The 22082-nt window shown below is 41.4% G+C and overlaps 2 protein-coding genes across 2 annotated transcripts; both read right to left on the reverse strand.

Moving 5' to 3' along the window:
• Positions 1 to 1312: 1312 nt before the first annotated feature.
• On the reverse strand, positions 1313 to 5712 carry LOC121580348 (vacuolar ATPase assembly integral membrane protein vma21-like). Its single transcript, XM_041895396.1, has 3 exons — positions 5540 to 5712; positions 3850 to 3959; positions 1313 to 2187 (listed from the first exon to the last, which is right to left on the reverse strand). Exons 1-3 carry the CDS (start codon positions 5599 to 5601, stop codon positions 2048 to 2050), a joined length of 312 nt encoding a protein of 103 aa, XP_041751330.1. The 5' UTR covers positions 5602 to 5712; the 3' UTR covers positions 1313 to 2047.
• Positions 5713 to 19843: 14131 nt separating this feature from the next.
• On the reverse strand, positions 19844 to 21315 carry LOC121580347 (melatonin receptor type 1C-like). The gene has a single exon (XM_041895395.2). The coding sequence runs from the start codon at positions 21096 to 21098 to the stop codon at positions 20700 to 20702; it is 399 nt and encodes a 132-aa protein (XP_041751329.2). The 5' UTR covers positions 21099 to 21315; the 3' UTR covers positions 19844 to 20699.
• Between the last annotated feature and the right edge of the window lie 767 nt (positions 21316 to 22082).

Raw genomic sequence — 22082 nt, forward strand, 5'->3', positions numbered from 1 at the left:
CACACATACAGACACACAGCCAGTCATGACCTCCCTACAAAACTAACACAGTACATGCAGTATGTGATCAATTGTCTTTTCTTAAAAATATATTAACTGTACTGTATTTTTATGTAAATTGTATTGAATTTATATAACTTACGTTTAAGAGACTTTAGTTTCTTTACAATATGAGTATGTAGATCATGTTAAAACAAGTAAACAAAGTATCTTGAGACTGGATCTCTATCCGCCTCAGTTGTCAACTAGACAGAACCGTTGGGGATTGAGACAGACATGAATTCAAGTTAGAAAACAGGCTGGAAAAGAGCTGTATTTATATGAGGTATGTGCTGGCATAATTGGTTGTCTGTTTCGAGAGGAAAAATATTTCCATCTTTCATTCAATCCACTGGGACAGTTATGCAACACTTCAATCATGACCTGAAACACATGGCTGTCACTGTCCTGCTGAGGTACGTGTATGTTTACCAAGTGCTTCTTATGACATTGATATGAAGTTTTATATAAATTCAGCCTGACTAAAATGTGAGGTTTAATGCTAGTTTTTCTTTGAGAGAATGGTTAGATTTCTTAATCATAGGGCATTTAAGTTTTCCTGGCTACACATCCACATCTCTCCGGACAAATGCCACGCCACTAACTTTTCCTCTCCACGATGAGTCTGGATTTGCTTCCTCCCTGACGACTTCTCGAATGCGAACACATTCAAACCGTTCCGGTTGGTCCCAGAAACCGAAGGTTGGGCCGGAGCCGGTCTACATGAATCACGTCATTTTGACGTCAGTACAAAGGACTTCTAGGATAGCAGGTTCAGACTGATGTATGGAGCGATCGATAGAGCAGTTAAATTAAATTCTGGATGAGTCGTCAGGGAACATTTAAATAGAGCATTCCAAAATTACTAGGCCAGTCAGCTTTCCTCTGTCAGAACACAGACATGTTCTCAAGGTTTCCATGATTGTCACGACTTTCCATGTTTTTAAACTGTTGGTTTGCTGCCTGTAAATGAAGTAAAGACCTTCATTATTTTTTATGGTAATTATTTGCTGTGTAAACTGAGAGTATATCTGTCATCATTTTAGAAGCTCAAAACAGAGATTAATGCTTTGTATTTTTCTTTATGTTTCCCCACTGACTACCATACTATTTCACCCAATTTTCAAACCCTGATGGCACATCTTCATTTTAGGAGGACCATGTGCCTTTGTGTGATTTGGTGGTGTCAGTTTGAATACAGTTTGACAAGCTTACAGAAAGAGACCCAGGATGAAGTTTTCGTTTCATGCATGATCAATAAAAAACTAACAACTTCATGGGTATTTCATTTATGAAATGTATCAAATTAAGTGAAAACAAACATAAAATACAACATACGTGACAGTCAAGAAGAGCCTTGGGAGTTCAACAAACTAGAATGTGCAAATCACATTTGATGGAATCTGTGAGAAAAAACATTCTAAAGCAAAAATCATATGAACATGAAGACTTTTAAAGTGGATTTGTGGTAAACGACATCAAGCATTATCATCAGGCATCTATTTTATCCATTATTTTTCATTTTGATACAATCTAACCTATGATGCAAAGCCACAGCTGTTCATATCAGGTTGATACAAATATGTTTATCAAGTATTTAAATTAAAAACAATGACTGAATGATGATTGATTACCCTAATGGCATATGACAATACACACCAAAATACAACACTCTTCCCTTCCTTATAAAAACATGTTTTTGACTCATCCCCAGAACCCAGTTACCAGGTTAGATTTAATAGGGCCCCATGTCTTTAGACATAGTTATCCCTTATTTTTTTAACTGGTAAAACTGTACAAACTCATTGAGCAATTGCTCTATTTTCTGACCCCTGACCACCACATTGCATACCTTCATGTCTCTCCAAGCGCATAAATCCTGAACATCAACCATCCACTGTTGCACCACATCACCGGCTGTAGGTGGCAGTTTAGCCTCACCGTCTTCTCTCTGTGTGGTGGTATTGATGTGGTCATCTTCTGCTGGTCCACACACAGCCTGCTCCTCCTAGTCCTGCTTTCCCGCTCTCGTCTGACTTGAGCCCTCGTTCCATGCAACATACACAAAGAAGGCCAAGATCACATGGACAGCTATCACTGCCACGATGGCAGCATAAAAATAACTGTCATTGCTGGAATATCCAGAAGCTGAGGAAACGAGAGAAAAACATGTTCTTGTACATGGCATTAAAAAAATATATATAGGCCTATGGATTAGACCTATTGGATTTGAAAATCCAACAGTTGTATTGGAAGGGGGCAGCGCTCGGTGGCTGTGTGTGGCTGTCCATGTGGGTGTTTGAATGTGAAAGACACAGAGGATAAACAATCAGTAAAAAAGCACAGCCCCCCCCTCATTATTAACGCATTTTGACTACAATATCATTGAGCCTTTCCAGACTCAGGAAGACTGAGTTACAGTGCCTTCAGAATGTATTCACACCCCTTGACTTTTTCCACATTTTGTTGTGGGATGTTTTTGTCATTGGCCTACACACAATACCCCATAATGTCTTAATGGAATTATATTTATCATAATTTTAAAATTGCTTTAAAAATGAAAAGTTTAAATGTATTGAGTCAATAAGTATTCAACCCCTTTGTTATGGCAAGCCTACATAAGTTCAGGAGTAAAAATGTGCTTAACAAGTCACATAAGTTGCACTCTGTGTCCAATAATAGTGTTTAACATGATGTTTTAATGACTACCTCATCTCTATACCCAACACATACAATTATCTGTAAGGTCCCTCAGTCGAGCAGTGAATTTCCAACACAGACTCAACCACAAAGATCAGGGAGGTTTTCCAATGCCTCGCAAAGAAAGGCACCTATTGGTAGATGGGTAAAAATAAAATAAAAAGCTGACATTGAATATCCCTTTGAGCATGGTGATGTTATTAATTACACTTTGGATGGTGTATCAATACACCCAGTCACTACAAAAGATAGGTGTCCTTCCTAACTCAGTTGCCAGAGAGGAAGGAAACCGCTCAGGGATTTCACCATGAGGCCAATGGTAACTTTAAAACAGTTATAGAGTTTAATAGCTGTGATAGGAGAAAACTGTAACCTTTCGGTTACTGGCACTACGCTCTTAACCACTAAGCTACCTGCCGCCCATGTTATGGGTATGCTTGTAATCGTTAAGGACTGGGGAATAGAGCTAAGCACAGGCAAAATCCTAGAGGAATACCTGGTTCAGTCTGCTTTCCACCAGACACTGGGACATGAATTCACATTTCAGCAGGACAATAACCTAAAACACACGGCCAAATCTACACTGGAATTTCTTACAAAGGAGACAGTGAATGTTCCTGAGTGGTCGAGTTACAGTTTTGACTTAAATCTACTTGAAAATCTATGGCAAGACCTGAAAATGGTTGTCTAGCAATGACCAACAACCAATTTGACAGAGCTCAAAGAATAAAAATAAAATAATAAAATAGCAAATGTTGCACAATTCAGGTGTGGAAAGCTCTTAGAGACTTACCCAGAAAGACTCACAGCTGTAATCGCTGTCAAAGGTGCTTCTACAAAGTATTGACTCAGGGGTGTGAATACTTATGCAAATGAGATATTTATGTATTTCATTTTCAATACATTTGCAAAAAAATTATAAAAAAATGTTTTCACTTTGTCATTATGGGGTATTGTGTGTAGATGGGTGAGAAAGAAATATATTTAATCCATTTTGAATTCAGGCTGTAACAACAAAATGTGGAATAAGTCAACGGGTATGAATACTTTCTGAAGGCACTGTAGGCGTCAGCCAGACTAGTGTGCTAACCCCTTATCTATACATTTTACCTTCAAAGAGATATGATTTTGATGTAAAATATAATCCTATTGGCAGGGTTATCATCATGATTGTGAAGAACAGCAACGTCTTCAGTACTGAAACCAATGATCCATCGTTCCTGAAAGAGAATTAAACAAAGAAAAACCATTTTAATTCAAATGTAACTTTTTACCTGCTAGATTCATACACTGTTTCTTTCTTATAAAAGGGAAACAAAGAAGAAATGTATAAATAACAAAGAAAAATGTGTCCAGTATAATTTATTCATATGGGTAAATAAACTCCATGGTAACAGAGTGATGCTGAGACTCAGATTTTTCACTTTAAAATAAAAACCAATTATTCAAAAGTTAAACAAACCATACAACTGCTATGCACAAGGACTACTTTTAAAGGTCCAATGCAGCCATTTTTATCTCAATTACAAAACATTTCTGGATAACAATTAAGTACCTTACTGTGATTGTTTTCAATTAAAATTGTTAAAAAAAAAGAAAAAATAGCTTCTCAAGTAAGAATTTTGCTAGGACTGTCTGGGAGTGGTTTGAGTGTGAGGGGAAAACTCAAAACCAGCTTTTATTGGCAGAGAGTTTTGGAACTATTTTTTATTGGTCTATTAACTCATTTACTGCCTGGCGATGTCACCAGAAAGGCCAACACTCCATCCCACCATAACAGGCTGAAATTTCAGCCAGTCTTTTTCAACAGCTCTTAAAAGGGCATTATCATAATTTCACAGTATTATTCCAAACTCAGTGTGGAACTATATATATATGGGCCTTCAATGGGCCTTCAACAATTTCCACAGAAAATTTGACAAAACAAATTTCCTTGAAAAACTGTGCAGATGCAAAGTTTGGTAACAGAATGACGGCACAAACCACATGAATCATCATTCTGTTAACAAACGTTGCATCTGCACTGTTCTTCAAGTAAGTGTGTTTTTGTAAAAACTAATGTGGAAATTGTTAAGTAGTCCTTATGCATAAGACAATATATCCACAGGAAAGTATAAATAAATCAACTTTTCAAAGTGCTGATAGTGCATTCAGATTTCTATGAACTGAATCATGTGAACAAGATGAAAATACATGCATGGAAAGCATGCATACTTGCCGAGCTCGTGCACGTGTTTACATGGTTCTGCACATGCTTCAGGTGATAGAAATGTGAATGCACTACAAGAGCATACTGGATATATTGTCTAACATTCCTACCTGCAAAAGGACCAACTGCACAGACAACAGGTGAAATAAGGTAAAATATCATTGTATTTAACATTCTGGCTTGTGATAGGAAATGTTCCAAACAAATGTATGGCATTAACCTCAGACTGAACCACCAGAGGTATCACAGTCTGATTGTCAGGCACCCTTATATGCATAACCCCAGGCACTATTCATTTGTGCTAGCTAGATGGCTAACCCTGGACAGAGAGCAACTAGCTAGCTAGCTTTATTTCTGGTCTGGTGATGATTTTGTAGGTGGTCAAATACTATGCCCCTGCTGAGGTACAGTAGCTAACACTATTGCAAGTAGCTAGTATTGGATACATTGAATTCACAAGCTGGGTTAGCATTGCAAGCTATGCTATCTAACTAGCTAAATAACATTTCATTCCCAGTCTTCCAGTTAGCTAAATAGCTAGCTAGCTACAGTATGTCGCAACCCTTAGTTTGCCTATCCGTATCAACTTACCCTCTGAAATCTGGAACAGGACCTGGCATTGAGTTCAACGATTGTTTATTATAGTTATCCATTTTTGGTTTAACTGAATGCCACAAGCAATACTTTTGAATAAAATATTACAATGTCGATGGCTCTTGTAGTGTGGCGATGTAAACATAAGGGACTTTCGGGTTAAATCACATGACCATGACTTGTTTAATTTAAAGGGGCAGGGTGTGTACTATTTGCCAAGCCAGAGACTGACGGGTTGGTTGTTTAGCAACAAAACGGACACGTGCGGTAGATTTCGTTCATATATTATGACTTTTTGTGACGTTTTTGTTCGTTTTGAGGGTTTTTTCTGGTGTTCGGGAAAACACTTTTTTTCTGGAGGCAAGACCTAGTTCTGAGCGAAAGTCTGCGCCCCTTCGTCGGTGCTTGGTCATTGGTAGGGGATTCTTCAATAAAGTCTTTGTTGTCATTCAATGAGAGATGACCCCTTGGCAGTGCCGATTTTAGCATGTACACTACCATTCAAAAGTTTGGGGTCACTTAGAAATGTCCATGTTTTCCATGAAAACATACATGAAATTAGTTAGAATATGAAATATAGCAAAATGCATATGAAATGTAGTCATTGACAAGGTTAGAAATAATAATTGTGTCTTTCAAACTTTGCTTTTGTCAAATAATCCTCCATTTGCAGCAATTACAGCCTTGCAGACCTTTGGCATTCTAGTTGTCAGTTTGTTGAGGTAATCTGAAGAGATTTCACCCCATGCTTCCTGAAGCACCTCCCACAAATTGGATTGGCTTGATGGGCACTTATTACGTCCCACAACAGCTCAATAGGGTTGAGATCCGGTGACTGTGCTGGCCACTCCATTATAGACTGAATACCAGCTGACTGTTTCTTCCCTAAATAGTTATTGCATAGTTTGGAGCTGTGCTTTGGGTCATTGTCCTGTTGTAGGAGGAAATTGGCTCCAATCAAGCGCCACAGGGTATGGCATGGCGTTGCAAAATGGAGTGATAGCCTTCCTTCTTCAAGATCCCTTTTACCCTGTACAAATCTCCCACTTTACCACCACCAAAGCACCCCCAGACCATCACATTGCCTCCACCATGCTTGACAGATGGCATCAAGCACTCCTCCAGCATCTTTTCATTTGGTCTGCGTCTCACAAATGTTCTTCTTTGTGATCCGAACACCTCAAACTTCGATTTGTCTGTCCATAACACTTTTTTCCAATCTTCCTCTGTCTAGTGTGTGTGTTCTTTTGCCCATCTTATTCTTTTCTTTTTATTGGCCAGTCTGAGATATGGCTTTTTCTTTGCAACTGCCTAGAAGATCAGCATCCCGGAGTCGCCTCTTCACTGTTGACGTTGAGACTGGTGTTTTGCGGGTACTATTTAATTAAGCTGCCAGTTGAGGACCTGTGAGGCATCTGTTTCTCAAACTAGACACTCTATAATGTATTTGTCCTCTTGCTCAGTTGTGCACTGGGGCCTCCCACTCCTCTTTCTATTCTGGTTAGAGCCAGTTTGCGCTGTTCTGTGAAGGGAGTAGTACACAGCGTTGTACGAGATCTTCAGTTTCTTGGCAATTTCTCGCATGGAATAGCCTTCATTTCTCAGAACAAGAATAGACTGCCGAGTTTCAGAAGAAAATTATTTGTTTCTGGCCATTTTGAGCCTGTAATCGAACCCACAATTGCTGATGCTCCAGATACCCAACTAGTCTCAAGAAGGCCCGTTTTATTGCTTCTTTAATCAGCACAACAGTTTTCAGCTGTGCTAATGTAGTGTATTAAGATTATGACTTTGTTAATGTTTTTAAGTGGAACCTGAGAGGATGTTTATTTAGTGTCAAAGGGAATTGTTTTAGTGTGACGCCACATAGGACAGAGAAGTCTGTGTGTTGTAGACAGGGGATTGGACAGTAGAGGGAGCCACCCATATCTTGGGAAGATTATATATACTGGGTTTAAACGAAGAGGAGCAGAGCGGACATTACAATTTGGGAACCACTGCTCTCCGGGTGATCTGGACACCTGTACACTTATGCTGAAATCTTGTGATATGAATAAACCTTATGATCAAAGTTCAGTATAAGCGGACTCCTTTGTTTAACAGCAATGGCTAGCAACATTTACTCGACACTACACTAACATAATGGCAAAAGGGTTTTCTAATGATCAATTAGCCTTTTAAAATGATAAACATGGATTAGCAAACACAACGTGCCATTGGAACACAGGACTGATGGTTACTGATAATGGGCCTCTGTACGCCTATGTAGATATTCCATTAAAAATCAGCCGTTTCCAGCTACAATAGCCATTAACAACATTAACAATGTCTACACTGTATTTCTGATCAATTTGATGTTATTTTAATGGACAAAAAATTTGCTTTTCTTTCGAAAACAAGGACATTTCTAAGTGACCCCAAGCTTTTGAACGGTAGTGTATATCTTGGTGGGGCAAATAAATGTAATACGTGAGATGCATGCCAGCAAAGCCACTACACAACACAATACTAAACAATACATTAATTGCACTATAACGGTGACAAACGGTGCCCACAAACTGTTAGGGCCTACATAAAGCTGTCCCAACAGCAGTCCCAACATCTTACCACTGCTACACCAGGCTATCAGCGGAGCCTTGTCTGGCAGCGGAACAGTTCATTCAGCCTCATTTACTGCCTTAAAAAAAAAACATAGCTGATACGTCTGACTTGCTTATACAAATGTGGTTTCTAATGACAATTGAGATGTACAAACTATGGCATAAGGGGAGACAAGCGGATAAGAGGCAATCCGTAATTTCGATTAAGACATTAATGAGCAAGCTAGGACGGGCGTAGTCAATATAACTATTTGTTTAGCACTTTTGAAGTGTACAGCGACAGAATTCAGAACATGGGCCGTTCTTACAGTGTTTTCCCTGTACAGCAAGTCAGAACCATAGGATAAATAAAAGGGGCATATAAGCAGACAATGAAAGCTCTTACAATATTCAATGATTACATTTCTCTAAAACAGGTTATAGGCTACATGTGCACCACCAAGTCAGAACAGTAGGTGAAATTAAGAGGGGAAAATAGACACAATTATTAGAGTGAGGCACATGGGATACTAACAGCTTACTACACAACATACACTTAGTATTACTTTCTTAGCTACAGTATACATATCTCCCTGGCATATTACATCATTTATGCAGCAGCATACAATACATTTTTGGACTCAGATTGTTCTGCTGTGCTCACTTGAACAGGAAGGTGGCGCGGCGGTCCTTCGTGGTCACATTTTTTCATCAAGGTCTGACATTCTCTGGATTTATGGTGCTTTCAAGACAACTGGAAACTCAGAAAAAAACAAGGTTGAATTATGATGATGTCATTGATCTTCAGGTCGTAGTTCTAGAAAGAGGCCCAAGTTCTGGATTTACAATTTCGAGTTGGATGACAGTTCAAAACATATTTTCCCAGTCGGAGCTAATTTTTTCTCGACATCTCAGTTGTCTTGAACTCACTGAAGTCAAGTTTTTGCAGTTCCGAGTTAACAGTTGTTTTGAGCACAGCACAAATCATGCTTCATTGACAGCATGGCCAATGTTGAATGTTTATCATTTTAAGTTTGGAAAAGAGACCCTTAATCCCGGAATTGGGACCACACAGCCACTCCACTGAATAGCAGGCTAGTGATTGCTTTGCAATGCTTGCAGTTAGCCACTGATTCCTTCCAAACCACTCATTGTTGAATTTTCGATTTCCAACTTGTTGTGTAATGTTTATGTCCAATGGCCGATGAGCACCGATACGTTTTATCTATAATTTCTCTTCATTATTTCTCTTCATATGACAAGGATAAAAAAGGATTTGCCAGTAGATTGTCGACTTGATTCATGATGATGACTGCTAGCTACTGTCCAATCAAAGCTACTGTAGATATAATGTGATTTGACGTCATTTTATCAGTGGCCAATGACCTTGAGCCTTCTTGGATGGGCACTTTTAATGTAACTCAAGGGGCTTGAATTTTCGAGCTCTACCCTTAGACTTGGCGGTGACAGAACACTGAGCTAATCATGGCGCAACTAGAGAACATTACCAACACCTACGCTCCGTGTTTTCCGCTGGCTGCCCCACCACCACAGAAAGCACTGAGCTAGGCTGAAACACCTGCATTTTGGAGCTGCCTTATTCAAGAAAGCAAAAAGAGACCATGTTTGTATGCGGCTTTATTAACTCAATGATATGTGACACGTATTAATGCCAAAATAACATGCAAAGGCCCCCAAAGGCCCCCAAAAATAAAAATATAGTTTGGACACACCTACTCATTCAAGGGTTTTTCTTTATTTTTACTATTTTCTACATTGTAGAATAATAGTGAAGACATCAAAATGATGAAATAACACATATGAAATCATGTAGTAACCAAAAAGTGTTAAACAAATCAAAATATATTTTAGATTCTTCAAAGTAGCCACCCTTTGCCTTGATGACAGCTTTGCACACTCTTGGCATTTTCTCAACCAGCTTCACCTGGAATGCTTTTCCAACAGTCTTGAAGGAGTTCCCACATATGCTGAGCACTTGTTGGCTGCCTTTCCTTCACTCTGAGGTCCAACTCATCCCAAACCATCTCAATTGGGTTGAGGTTGGGTGATTGTGGAGGCCAGGTCATCTGATGCAGCACTCCATCACTCTCCTTCTTGGTCAAATAGCCCTTACACAGCCTGGAGGTGTGTTGGGTCATTGTCCTGTTGAAAAACAAATGATTGTCCCACTAAGTGCAAACCAGATGTGATGGTGTATCACTGCAGAATGCTGTGGTAGCCACGCTGGTTAAGTGTGCCTTGAATTCTAAATAAATCACCGACAGTGTCACCAGCAAAGCACCCCCACACCATCACACCTCCTCCTCCATGCTTCACGGTGGGAACCACACATGCGGAGATCATCTGTTCACCTACTCTGTGTCTCACAAAGACACGGCGGTTGGAACCAAAAATCTCAAATTTGGACTCATCAGACCAAAGGACATATTTCCACCAGTCTAATGTCCATTGCTCGTGTTTCTTGGCCCAAGCAAGTCTCTTCTTATTATTGGTGTCCTTTAGTAGTGGTTTATTTGTAGCAATTCGACCATGAAGGCTTGATTCACACAGTCTCCTCTGAACAGTTGATGTTGAGATGTGTCTGTTACTTGAACTCTGTGAAGCATTTATTTGGGCTGCAATTTCTGAGGCTGGTAACTCTAATGAACTTATCCTCAGCAGCAGAGGTAACTCTGGGTCTTCCTTTCCTGTGGCAGTCCTCATGAGAGCCAGTTTCATCATAGCGCTTGATGTTTTTTGTGACTGCACTTGAAGAAACTTTCAAAGTTCTTGAAATATTCCGGATTGACTGACCTTCATGTCTTAAAGTAATGATGGACTGTCATTTCTCTTTGCTTATTTGAGCTGTTCTTGCCAAAATATGGACTTGGTCTTTTACCAAATAGGGCTATCTTCTGTATACCAACCCTACCTTGTCACAACACAACTGATTGGCTCAAATGCATTAAGAAGGAAAGAAATTCCACAAGGGCCCAAGCCCTAAGAATATGTTGTGGAGCACTCAGGACCTCCCCGGTGGCAGCGATGCAGGTAGAGTTGGGAGAGATGCTGTTAAAGCTAAGAAGACAACAGCTAGCCATGACATATTGGGGAAATCTACAAGGACATAAGGTTACACATCCTACAAAAAAGGTACTCCTAGAGTGCTGGGAACATGAACAAAATCTGAATACAAGCTTTGGGTGGATAGGTAATTGCATGGCGAGAGAGATGGGGTTGTTTGGGAGGGAGTTTAGCCCCTCTGTGGTTCTTCCTGCTATCCCACCTTGGTTTCTCCCTCAACCAGTGATATATCTAGGGTTGCTTGAGAGGGTAAGAGATGTTGAGGAAGGAGTAGATTCAGTTGTAAGTGAACTTTTAAGAACACAATACTATGCTTTCTTGAATATATTCACAGATAGATCTAAGGACCCTAAAACAGGGGGGACAGGAGCAGCTTTTAGTGTTCCTGAGTTTAAGGGGGCATTGACGAAAAGAGCAACGGATCATTTATCTGTTTACACAATGGAGTTGTTGGCCATACTATTGGCTGCAGAGTGGGTGGAGGAGGTGAGGCCAGACAGGGTAGTCATCTGCTCTGACTCCTGTGCAGCACTGATGAGCTTAAATGAATGTGTGTCTCAGAGCAGACAGGATGTATTGTATGAGGTTTTGCTGTGCTTGTATATGGTGAAACAGATGGGGATATTTGTTATGTTCCTCTGGGTACCAGCTCATGTGGGAGTAGAGGGGAATGAGGAAGTGGATATTATTGCCAAGCAGGCTCTTAAACATCCTAATGTTGAGATATAATGTGATCATTGTCAGGAGGTGGGGGCGGCAGGTAGCTTAGTGGGTAAGATTGTTGTGCCAGTAACCGAAAGGTCGCTGGTTCTAATCCCTGAGCCGACTAGGTGAAAAATCTGTCTGTGCCCTTAAGCAAGGCACTTAACCCTAATTGCTCCTGTAAGTCGCTCTGGATAAGAGCGTCTGCTAAATGACTAAAATGTGATGGAGACAGTGGAACATGTTCTATTTCAGTGCCAGAAATATGTGAGAGAAAGGGAGCGATTGTTATTAGATTTCAGGAGCAATGGGGTTGAAGAGAAAGGATTAAGTGCTGGGGAAATCTTCAGGGGATGTAGTATTTCATTATGTATTTAGTTTCCTTAGGGAGACAAGATTATTGGGTAGGATTTAGACCTTCACTGTCTCTGGTCAACACTCCAGTCCAGTTGGTGGCGGTAATGCACCTTAAAGTTGGTTGCCAACCACCATATAAAATCCACAGAAGATGAAGAATGAGAGTCGTTTTCATGCACAATTTTTCATTGAGAAATACTGCACCCAACATCTTAGTTGGATGTAAAATTGTGTGACTAAGATCTCCTCGGCAAAAACATCCAAATTAATGACAGATTTCTTGAGTTATACTAGAGTAATTATGACTAAATTGTGGAAGTGGCTACGGTTTAGTGGCTACTGCGTCTCAAAATGGACAAACCGTACTATTGCCGCTTTTTTCCTCCGTTTTATTATTATTTTTTATTTTTTTATTTTGTACCTTTATTTAACCAGGTAAGCCAGTTGAGAACAAGTTCTCATTTACAACTGCGACCTGGCCAAGATAAAGCAAAGCAGTGTGATTAAAAACAACAACACAGAGTTACATATGGGGTAAACAAAACAAAGTCAAAAATACAACAGAAAATATATATACAGTGTGTGCGAATGTAGTAAATTATGGAGGTAAGGCAATAAATAGGCCATAGTGCAAAAAAGTTACAATTTCGTATTAACACTGGAATGATAGATGTGCAAAATATGATGTGCAAATAGAGATACTGGGGTGCAAATTAGCAAAATAAATAACAATATGGGGATGAGGTAGTTGGATGGGCTAATTACAGATGGGCTGTGTACATGTGCAGTGATCGGTAAACTGCTCTGACAACTGATGCCTAAAGTTAGTGAGGGAGATAAGAGTCTCCAGCTTCAGAGATTTTTGCAGTTCGTTCCAGTCATTGGCAGCAGAGAACTGGAAGGAATGGCGGCCAAAGGAGGTGTTGGCTTTGGGGATGACCAGTGAGATATACCTGATGGAGCGCAGACTACGGGTGGGTGTTGCTATGGTGACCAGTGAGCTAAGATAAGACAGGGATTTGCCTAGCAGTGATTTATAGATGACCTGGAGCCAGTGGGTTTGGCGATGAATATGTAGTGAGGGCCAGCCAACAAGAGCGTACAGGTCACAATGGTGGGTAGTATATGGGGCTTTGGGGACAAAACGGATGGCACTGTGATAGACTACATCCAATTTGCTGAGTAGAGTGTTGGAGGCTATTTTGTAAATGACATCGCCGAAGTCAAGGATCGGTAGGATAGTCAGTTTTACGAGGGCATGTTTGGCAGCATGAGTGAAGGAGGCTTTGTTGCGAAATAGGAAGCCGATTCTAGATCTAACTTTTGATTGGAGATGCTTAATGTGAGTCTGGAAGGAGAGTTTACAGTCTAACCAGACACCTAGGTATTTGTAGTTGTCCACATACTCTAGGTCAGACCCGTCGAGAGTAGTGATTCTAGTCGGGTGGGCGGATGCAAGCAGCATTCGGTTGAAGAGCATGCATTTAGTTTTACTAGTGTTTAAGAGCAGTTGGAGGCTACGGAAGGAGTGTTGTATGGCATTGAAGCTCGTTTGGAGGTTTTTTAACACAGTGTTCAATGAAGGGCCAGATGTATACAAAATGGTGTCGTCCGCATAGAGGTGGATCCGAGCTTCACCAGCAGCAAGAGCAACATCATTGATATACACAGAGAATAGAGTCGGCCTGAGAATTGAACCCTGTGGCACCCCCATAGAGACTGCCAGAGGTCCAGACAACAGGCCCTCCGATTTGACACATTGAACTCTATCTGAGAAGTAGTTGGTGACCCAGGCGAGGCAGTCATTTGAGAAACCAAGGCTATTTAGTCTGCCAATAAGAATGCGGTGGTTGACAGAGTCGAAAGCCTTGGCCAGGTCGATGAAGACGGCTGCGCAGTACTGTCTTTTATCGATCACGGTTATAATATCGTTTAGGACCTTGAGCGTGGCTGAGGTGCACCCATGACCAGCTCAGAAACCAGATTGCATAGCGGAGAAGGTACGGTGGGATTCGAAATGGTTGGTAATCTGTTTGTTAACTTGGCTTTCAAAAACGTTCGAAAGGCAGAGCAGGATGGATATAGGTCTGTAACAGTTTGGATCTAGAGTGTCACCCCCTTTGAAGAGGGGGATGACCGCGGCAGCTTTCCAATCTCTGGGGATCTCAGACGTTACGAAATAGAGGTTGAACAGGCTAGTAATAGGGGTTGCGACAATTTCGGCGGCTAATTTTAGAAAGAAAGGGTTCAGATTGTCTAGCCCAGCTGATTTGTAGGGGTCCAGATTTTTCAGCTCTTTCAGAACATCAGCTGTCTGAATTTGTGTAAAGGAGAAGCGGGGGGGGCATGGGCAAGTTGCAGCGGAGGGTGCAGAGCTGGTGACCGGGGTAGTGGTAGCCAGGTGGAAAGCATGGCCAGCCGTAGCAAAATGTTTGTTGAAATTCTCGATTATTGTAGATTTATCGGTGGTGACAGTGTTTCCTAGCCTCAGTGCAGTGGGCAGTTGGGAGGAGGTGCTCTTATTCTCCATGGACTTTACAGTGTCCCAAAACTTTTTGGAGTTAGTGCTACAGGATGCAAATTTCTGTTTGAAAAAGCTAGCCTTTGCTTTCCTAACTGATTGTGTATATTGGTTCCTGACTTCCCTGAAAAGTTGCATATCGCGGGGGCTGTTCGATGCTAATGCAGTACGCCTCCTTCTTCTTCTTCTCTGAGGTTTATTGACAGACTACACTCATAAGGTGTATTGCCGCCACCCACTGTACAGGGTAGTAAAAAAAATACCCCCAAAACATTTTTTTGGGGGGATGAACAAATCATACTAATTACCCCCAACCCCCCAATTTTTTTTAATTTTTTTCAAAATAAAAATGAACCAAATTCACACTACTACCCTGAATTTCAAACAAAAACGGTACTATTCAGATCCCTACACAGGCTCAGGAACCTGGGAGGGGGGAACCTCTTCTTTCAGTACTCCCTGTAACATTTCAGCTGTAAAGTCCTGGAGATCCAGAAATCTATTTGCCGCCTTCACAATGATGTCTAGCTTCTTTGAATTTTTATTAGTTTGACTTGTGCAATATATCACTTGCGCTATGAACGCAACAAAGTCCACCTTCTTCACTATTAGTATGTCGGGATCCTTCTCCTGCATGGCATCCACTGCCATCTCCTCTCTACTCACTCAGTCAGCTATTTTCACTGCCTCCACATAGGAGACCTGCTGGATGGCCCTGATCCTAGCTACTGCGACCTCCTTCATCCGTACAGGGCACTCCAGGAACTCGGGAACGTGAAATCCCAACACAATTACAACAACATGCTTCATCTGACTCTTCACCTACTACGTATTTATTCATTCGACAAACACTTGCCATGTGTCCAAACTTTTTACAATTGTAACACTACAGCGGCTTCTGTACATACGGTCTCACCGCATATCTCACATACCCAAGTTTGACATAAGTTGGGAGAACCACTTCACCAAACAGTAACACCGATAGGCTTTGCTCCACACAGCCTCTATGTCCAACGAAACACCAGAGAAGACATCTTTAACCGGTGCCCTACTCTGAAAATCATAGCTTTCCACATCATACGTCAACATCTTTTTGAGCCACAGAGCTATCTCCTTTAACCGTTTCCTCCTGTTTCCTTTTAATTTGGTATGTAGTGTACACAATCACATTATCTATAGGAAATGTTATAGTGAAAATGGTTATCTGAGTGATAATTACCTTTTTATGTGGAAATGGTCCCCTGTAGCTCAGTTGGTAGAGCATGGCGCTTGCAACGCCAGGGTTGTGGGTTCGTTTCCCACGGGGGGCCAGTATGAAAAATGTATGCTCTCACTAACTGTAAGTCGCTCTGGATAAGAGCGTCTGCTAAATGACTAAAATGTCAAATGAAATTGAAATGTATAAATTGATCGAGTGAAAACGGCCCTTACAAAAAAAGATGGACGTTTTGAAACTGCAGTAAAAGTGCAGTAACTGCAGTCAACTGTGGTATTTTGGACGCAGTAATTGCAGAATAATGGCAGTTACATTGCAAAATTACTGCAGTAAACAAAACTTATTTTCGACGCAGTATTTATACTGCACTCTAACTGCAGTTATACTCTGACTGCAATCTTTTTTCGTAAGGGGGTTACGATCTCACCATAGAGATGAATGGGTTTGCAGCTAAGCTAGGCTAGCTAATAGAATAACATTAGACAAAATGGTGCCTGCTAATATTCTGGTTTGAACATTTGGTTTACATCTCCTCAAATATAATATTGTGGTTTCTTTTCTACTTCATTTATACAGTACATTCGGAAAGTATTCAGAACCCTTGACTTGGATTAATGGATTAAATTGTTTTCCTCCCTCATCAATCTACACACAATACCCCATAATTACAAAGAAAAAAACATAAGTATTCAGACCCTTTACTCAGTATTTTGTGGAAGCACCTTTGGCAGCGATTACAGCCTCGAGTGTTCTTGGGTATGACGCTACAAGCTTGGCACACCTGTATTTGGGGAGTTTCTCCCATTCTTCTCTGCAGATCCAAGCTCTGTCAAGTTGGATGGGGAGCGTCGCTGCACAGCTATTTTCAGGTCTCTCCAGAGATGTTCAATCGGATTCAAGTCCGGGCTCTGGCTGGGCCACTCAAGGTCATTCAGAGACATTCAGAGAAGCCACTCCTGCGTTGACTTAGCTGTGTGCTTAGGGTCGTTGTCCTGTTGGAAGGTGAACCTTCGCCCCAGTCTGAGGTCCTGAGCACTCTGGAGCAGGTTTTCATCAAGGATCTCTCTGTACTTTGCTCCGTTAATCTTTCCCTCGATACTGACTAGTCTCCCAGTCCCTGCGGCTGAAAAACATCCCCACAGCATGATGCTGCCACCACCATGCTTCACCGTAGGGATGGTGCCAGGTTTCCTCCAGATGTGACGCTTGGCATTCAGGCCAAATTGTTAAATCTTGGTGTCATTAGACCAGAGAATCTTGTTTCTCATAGTCTGCCTTTTGGCAAACTCCAAGTGGGCTGTCATGTGCCTTTTACTGAGGAGTGGCTTCCGTCTGGCCACTCTACCATAAAGGCCTGATTGGTGGAGTGCTGCAAAGATGGTTGTCCTTCTGGAAGGTTCTCCCATCTCCACAGAGGAACTCTGGAGCTCTGTCAGAGTGACGATCGGGTTCTTGGTACTGTTTGATTGTCATCGGGTCTCGGGTTTATGTAACTACAGTTGATAGACCCGAGTGAACCCGAATGGACCCAACCAGGCTCTGCATAGCCTATAGCATATTTATTTTACACTAAGAAGGTGAAATTATATACTTATAAAAGGCCTAGCCAACATATAAAGACCTATTCGTTAACCAGAACAGCAACTTGATGATAAGCCTGATTTTTTTGTCACTCGGGTCCAATCGGGTCTGGTCTATATCAGGACCCGTTAGGGTCGGGTCTAGGTTGGATTGTCCTCAGGTCCATTCGGGTTCGGGTCCGATTGCTCTCAGGTCCGTTTGGGTCCAGGTCCCCATTTTTTGTATAGTTTTTTATCAGGATCGGGTCTGATTGTCCTCTATCCTACACCACTCTCACAACAATATTATAGGATGAAAGACAAGCGGCAAGCAGAGGTCATAACAGTATGCACATGGCAGGATTAGAATATTTATTTTATTTAATACAGTTCTAGTTCGGTCCCCTTGAGAGGGTGTGATGAGTGATTAAAGTCAGATGACATCACCAGAAATGTGTTGTGTCTGTGAACTGGCTTGTGAAATGTGAATAGATGAGATTAGTCCCACAGTTTTAACATTTCAACAACTTCTGAATGAATGCTGTTTATTTGTTGTACACCTCTCCTTTTATAGCTACGTGAGATGAATTGCAATTAGTTTGACAATGTTATGTACCGTGAATCATCAACCCCAAGGTGTCTTTTCAGCAATGTCCCAACGCCCCTTGTATTATTAAGTCCATTATGCATAATATGGATTTCTCCTTCATTCAGCACTTGAATAAGATGAGATAAGTTAAAGGTGAAAATTACAGGCTATAACTTTTAGCTGGGACTGATGAGGGACAATATACAGTGGGGAGAACAAATATTTGATACACTGCCGATTTTGCAGGTTTTCCAACTTACAAAGCATGTAGAGGTCTGTTATTTTTATCATAGGTACACTTCAACTGTGAGAGACGGAATCTAAAACAAAAATCCAGAAAATCACATTGTATGATTTTTAAGTAATTAATTTGCATTTTATTGCATGACATAAGTATTTGATACATCAGAAAAGCAGAACTTAATATTTGGTACAGAAACCTTTGTTTGCAATTACAGAGATCATATGTTTCCTGTAGGTCTTGACCAGGTTTGCACACACTGCAGAAGGGATTTTGGCCCACTCCTCCATACAGACCTTCTCCAGATCCTTCAGGTTTCGGGGCTGTCGCTGGGCAATACGGACTTTCAGCTCCCTCCAAAGATGTTCTATTGGGTTCAGGTCTGGAGACTGGCTAGGCCACTCCAGGACCTTGAGATGCTTCTTACGGAGCCACTCCTTAGTTGCCCTGGCTGTGTGTTTCGGGACGTTGTCATGCTGGAAGACCCAGCCACGACCCATCTTCAATGCTCTTACTGAGGGAAGGAGGTTGTTGGCCAAGATCTCGCGATACATGGCCGCATCCATCCTCCCCTCAATATGGTGCAGTCGTCCTGTCCCCTTTGCAGAAAAGCATCCCCAAAGAATGATGTTTCCACCTCCATGCTTTACGGTTGGGATGGTGTTCTTGGGGTTGTACTCATCCTTCTTCTTCCTCCAAACACGGCGAGTGGAGTTTAGACCAAAAAGCTATTTTTTTGTCTCATCAGACCACATGCCCTTCTCCCATTCCTTCTCTGGATCATCCAGATGGTCATTGGCAAACTTCAGACGGGCCTGGACATGCGCTGGCTTGAGCAGGGGGACCTTGCGTGCACTGCAGGATTTTAATCCATGACGGCGTAGTGTGTTACTAATGGTTTTCTTTGAGACTGTGGTCCCAGCTCTCTTCAGGTCATTGACCAGGTCCTGCCGTGTAGTTCTGGGCTGAAATCTCACCTTCCTCATGATCATTGATGCCCCACGAGGTGAGATCTTGCATGGAGCCCCAGACCGAAGGTGATTGACCATCATCTTGAACTTCTTCCATTTTCTAATAATTGCGCCAACAGTTGTTGCCTTCTCACTAAGCTGCTTGCCTATTGTCCTGTATCCCATCCCAGCCTTGTGCAGGTCTACAATTTTATCCCTGATGTCCGTACACAGCTCTCTGGTTCAAACAGGTGCAGTTAATACAGGTAATGAGTGGAGAACAGGAGGGCTTCTTAAAGAAAAAATAAACAGGTCTGTGAGAGCCGGAATTCTTACTGGTTGGTAGGTGATCAATTACTTATGTCATGCAATAAAATGCAAATTAATTACTTAAAAATCATACAATGTGATTTTCTGGATTTTTGTTTTAGATTCCGTCTCTCACAGTTGAAGTGTACCTATGATAAATTACAGACCTCTACATGCTTTGTAAGTAGGAAAACCTGCAAAATCGGCATTGTATCAAATACTTGTTCTCCCCACTGTAACTGATGAGGTCAAAACTGTATGACGCAGCAGTGTCTTGCTTTAAACTCCTTTGGCACTTGTATTGTTTCATATATATGCTCTATGAAGTAATCTATGTACAATTTATAAAGGACAACTTCTTGAAATATCTAATGTATCAGAATTGTACAATACAAACTTCTCTGTAGGCTCAGAAACATGACACAAAGCATGATATAATGGTTATGCAAAAAAACATTGATCAAATACATGTTATAGCCTATGAAAACTTTACATTTATCTTGTGCCCTTTCATATTATTTTAAAGGATGAAGTGAACAGTAATTAGCTATTCTCCTACAGGTTCACCCTTGCCTGGTTGCTGTTTGACACTACATGTGATGGTTTACTTGTTGTTATTTTAAATCCCTCAGTCCAACACCTGGAGCCTTACACAAAAATTGTTTGAGGGGTACACAGCAATAAGAGGATGTGCATGTTTTCCTTACTAAAGTTCTGACTGAGTAACCCGTACATGACAGCATTGAGACAGCTGTTGAAATAGGCCATAAAGTACCATGTGACAAAGAGCCACTCTGGGATATTTGGCTCAACCATTCCCAGGTTAATGGCCACTGCCAGGCCAATAATGTTTAGTGGTCCCCAGCACACCAAACAAGAGGAAAACCATAAAAATAGTTAAGAATTTGCAAAGGTTGTTGGGCTTTAGTTTCTGCTTGTCATCTGGTTTCACCCTCTGTTTCACCTGGATGATTAACACCCAGATCCTCAGGTAGCAGTAACAGACCACCGAGAGGGGCACCAGGAAGTGATCAGCACCACAGAGATGGCCTAGTAGGAGCTGGCAGTCTGGGCGAAGGTGCAGGAGTAGAGGTGTGGGTCATACTGCAGAGAGTCCACAAAGAAGTTTGGCACCGTGGCCATGGCAGTGAGCAGCCAGTTGAGGCCCAGGTAGCAGCAGGTGTTCCTGGTGCTGAACATGCGGTCATAGTGCAGGCTGTGGCAGATGTAGCAGTAGCGGTTGATGGAAATGGCCAAGATGTTAAAGACGGAGCCAATGACACTGAGGCCCATGATGAAGCCACTGAGCTGGCAGTGCATGTCCCCAACGATCCAGTCATTGTGGAAGATGGACAGGATAGCCAAGGGGTAGGGGTACACTGCCACCACCGTGTCTTCCACCGACATGCTCACCACAAAGATGTTTCCTACAAGAGACAAAACAATCATTTTAGTGGTCAAACTTAGTGAATACAAACATGCAGCCGTATGAAATATGTCTGGGTGTTCCAGTGCATACTAATTTCATGGCCAGACAGTTACTGTGTAATATTTAGAGACACAGTCGTCTGGTTTCACATGACTAGGTGCATACTGATATAGTAGTATTTGTTCAGGTAAACTTGAGCAACAAATCAATAACCTAATCTTAAAAGTGTCTAATCCAATGGAACAAAATGTACTGAGCCAATTGAAGCAAAATAATTTCCTGCTGTGGACTCGATATATCATCGGTTTGATTTATGGAGCATGATTCCTCCTGACAGGAGTAGCGTCTGTGTCTCTCTCTCCCTCCGATGACCAATGTCCAGCCAGAGAAACACACACATCTCAGTTATGGAATTGTCTTGACTCTGAGGAGGAAATAATAATCCTATCCACTTTGCCCTTGATTTTATGTAGGTGCCATTTACCTTCTTTATGTAAACATGGTGCAAGGGACCTTACCATTGAGGAGGCAGTGAAGTCGAAGGATTTCTAGATCTAGGAGGGAGGGTCTTACCCCCTCTGTGAAATCTAATCAAATTACATTTTATTTGTCACATGCACCGAATACAACAGGTGTAGACCTTACAGTGAAATGCTTACTTACAAGCCCTTAACCAACAATGCAATTTTAAGAAAGAATAACAAAAAAATAACAAAAAAACATTATTTAAAAAAAGTAAAAAAGTAAGAAATAAAAGTAACAAATAATTAAAGAGCAGCAGTAAAATAACAATAGCGAGGCTATATACAGGGGGTACCGGTACCGAGTCAATGTGCGAGGGCACCGGTTAGTCTTGGTAATTGAGGTAACATGTACATGTAGGTAGAGTTATTAAAGTGACTATGCATAGATAATAAACAGAGTAGCAGCAGCATAAAAGAGGGGCGGGGGGGCAATGCAAATAGTCTGGGTAGACATTTGATTAGATGTTCAGGAGTCTTATT

The sequence above is a fragment of the Coregonus clupeaformis genome, chromosome 13, assembly GCF_020615455.1.
Source record: "Coregonus clupeaformis isolate EN_2021a chromosome 13, ASM2061545v1, whole genome shotgun sequence".
In the NCBI taxonomy this organism is placed as follows: domain Eukaryota; kingdom Metazoa; phylum Chordata; class Actinopteri; order Salmoniformes; family Salmonidae; genus Coregonus; species Coregonus clupeaformis.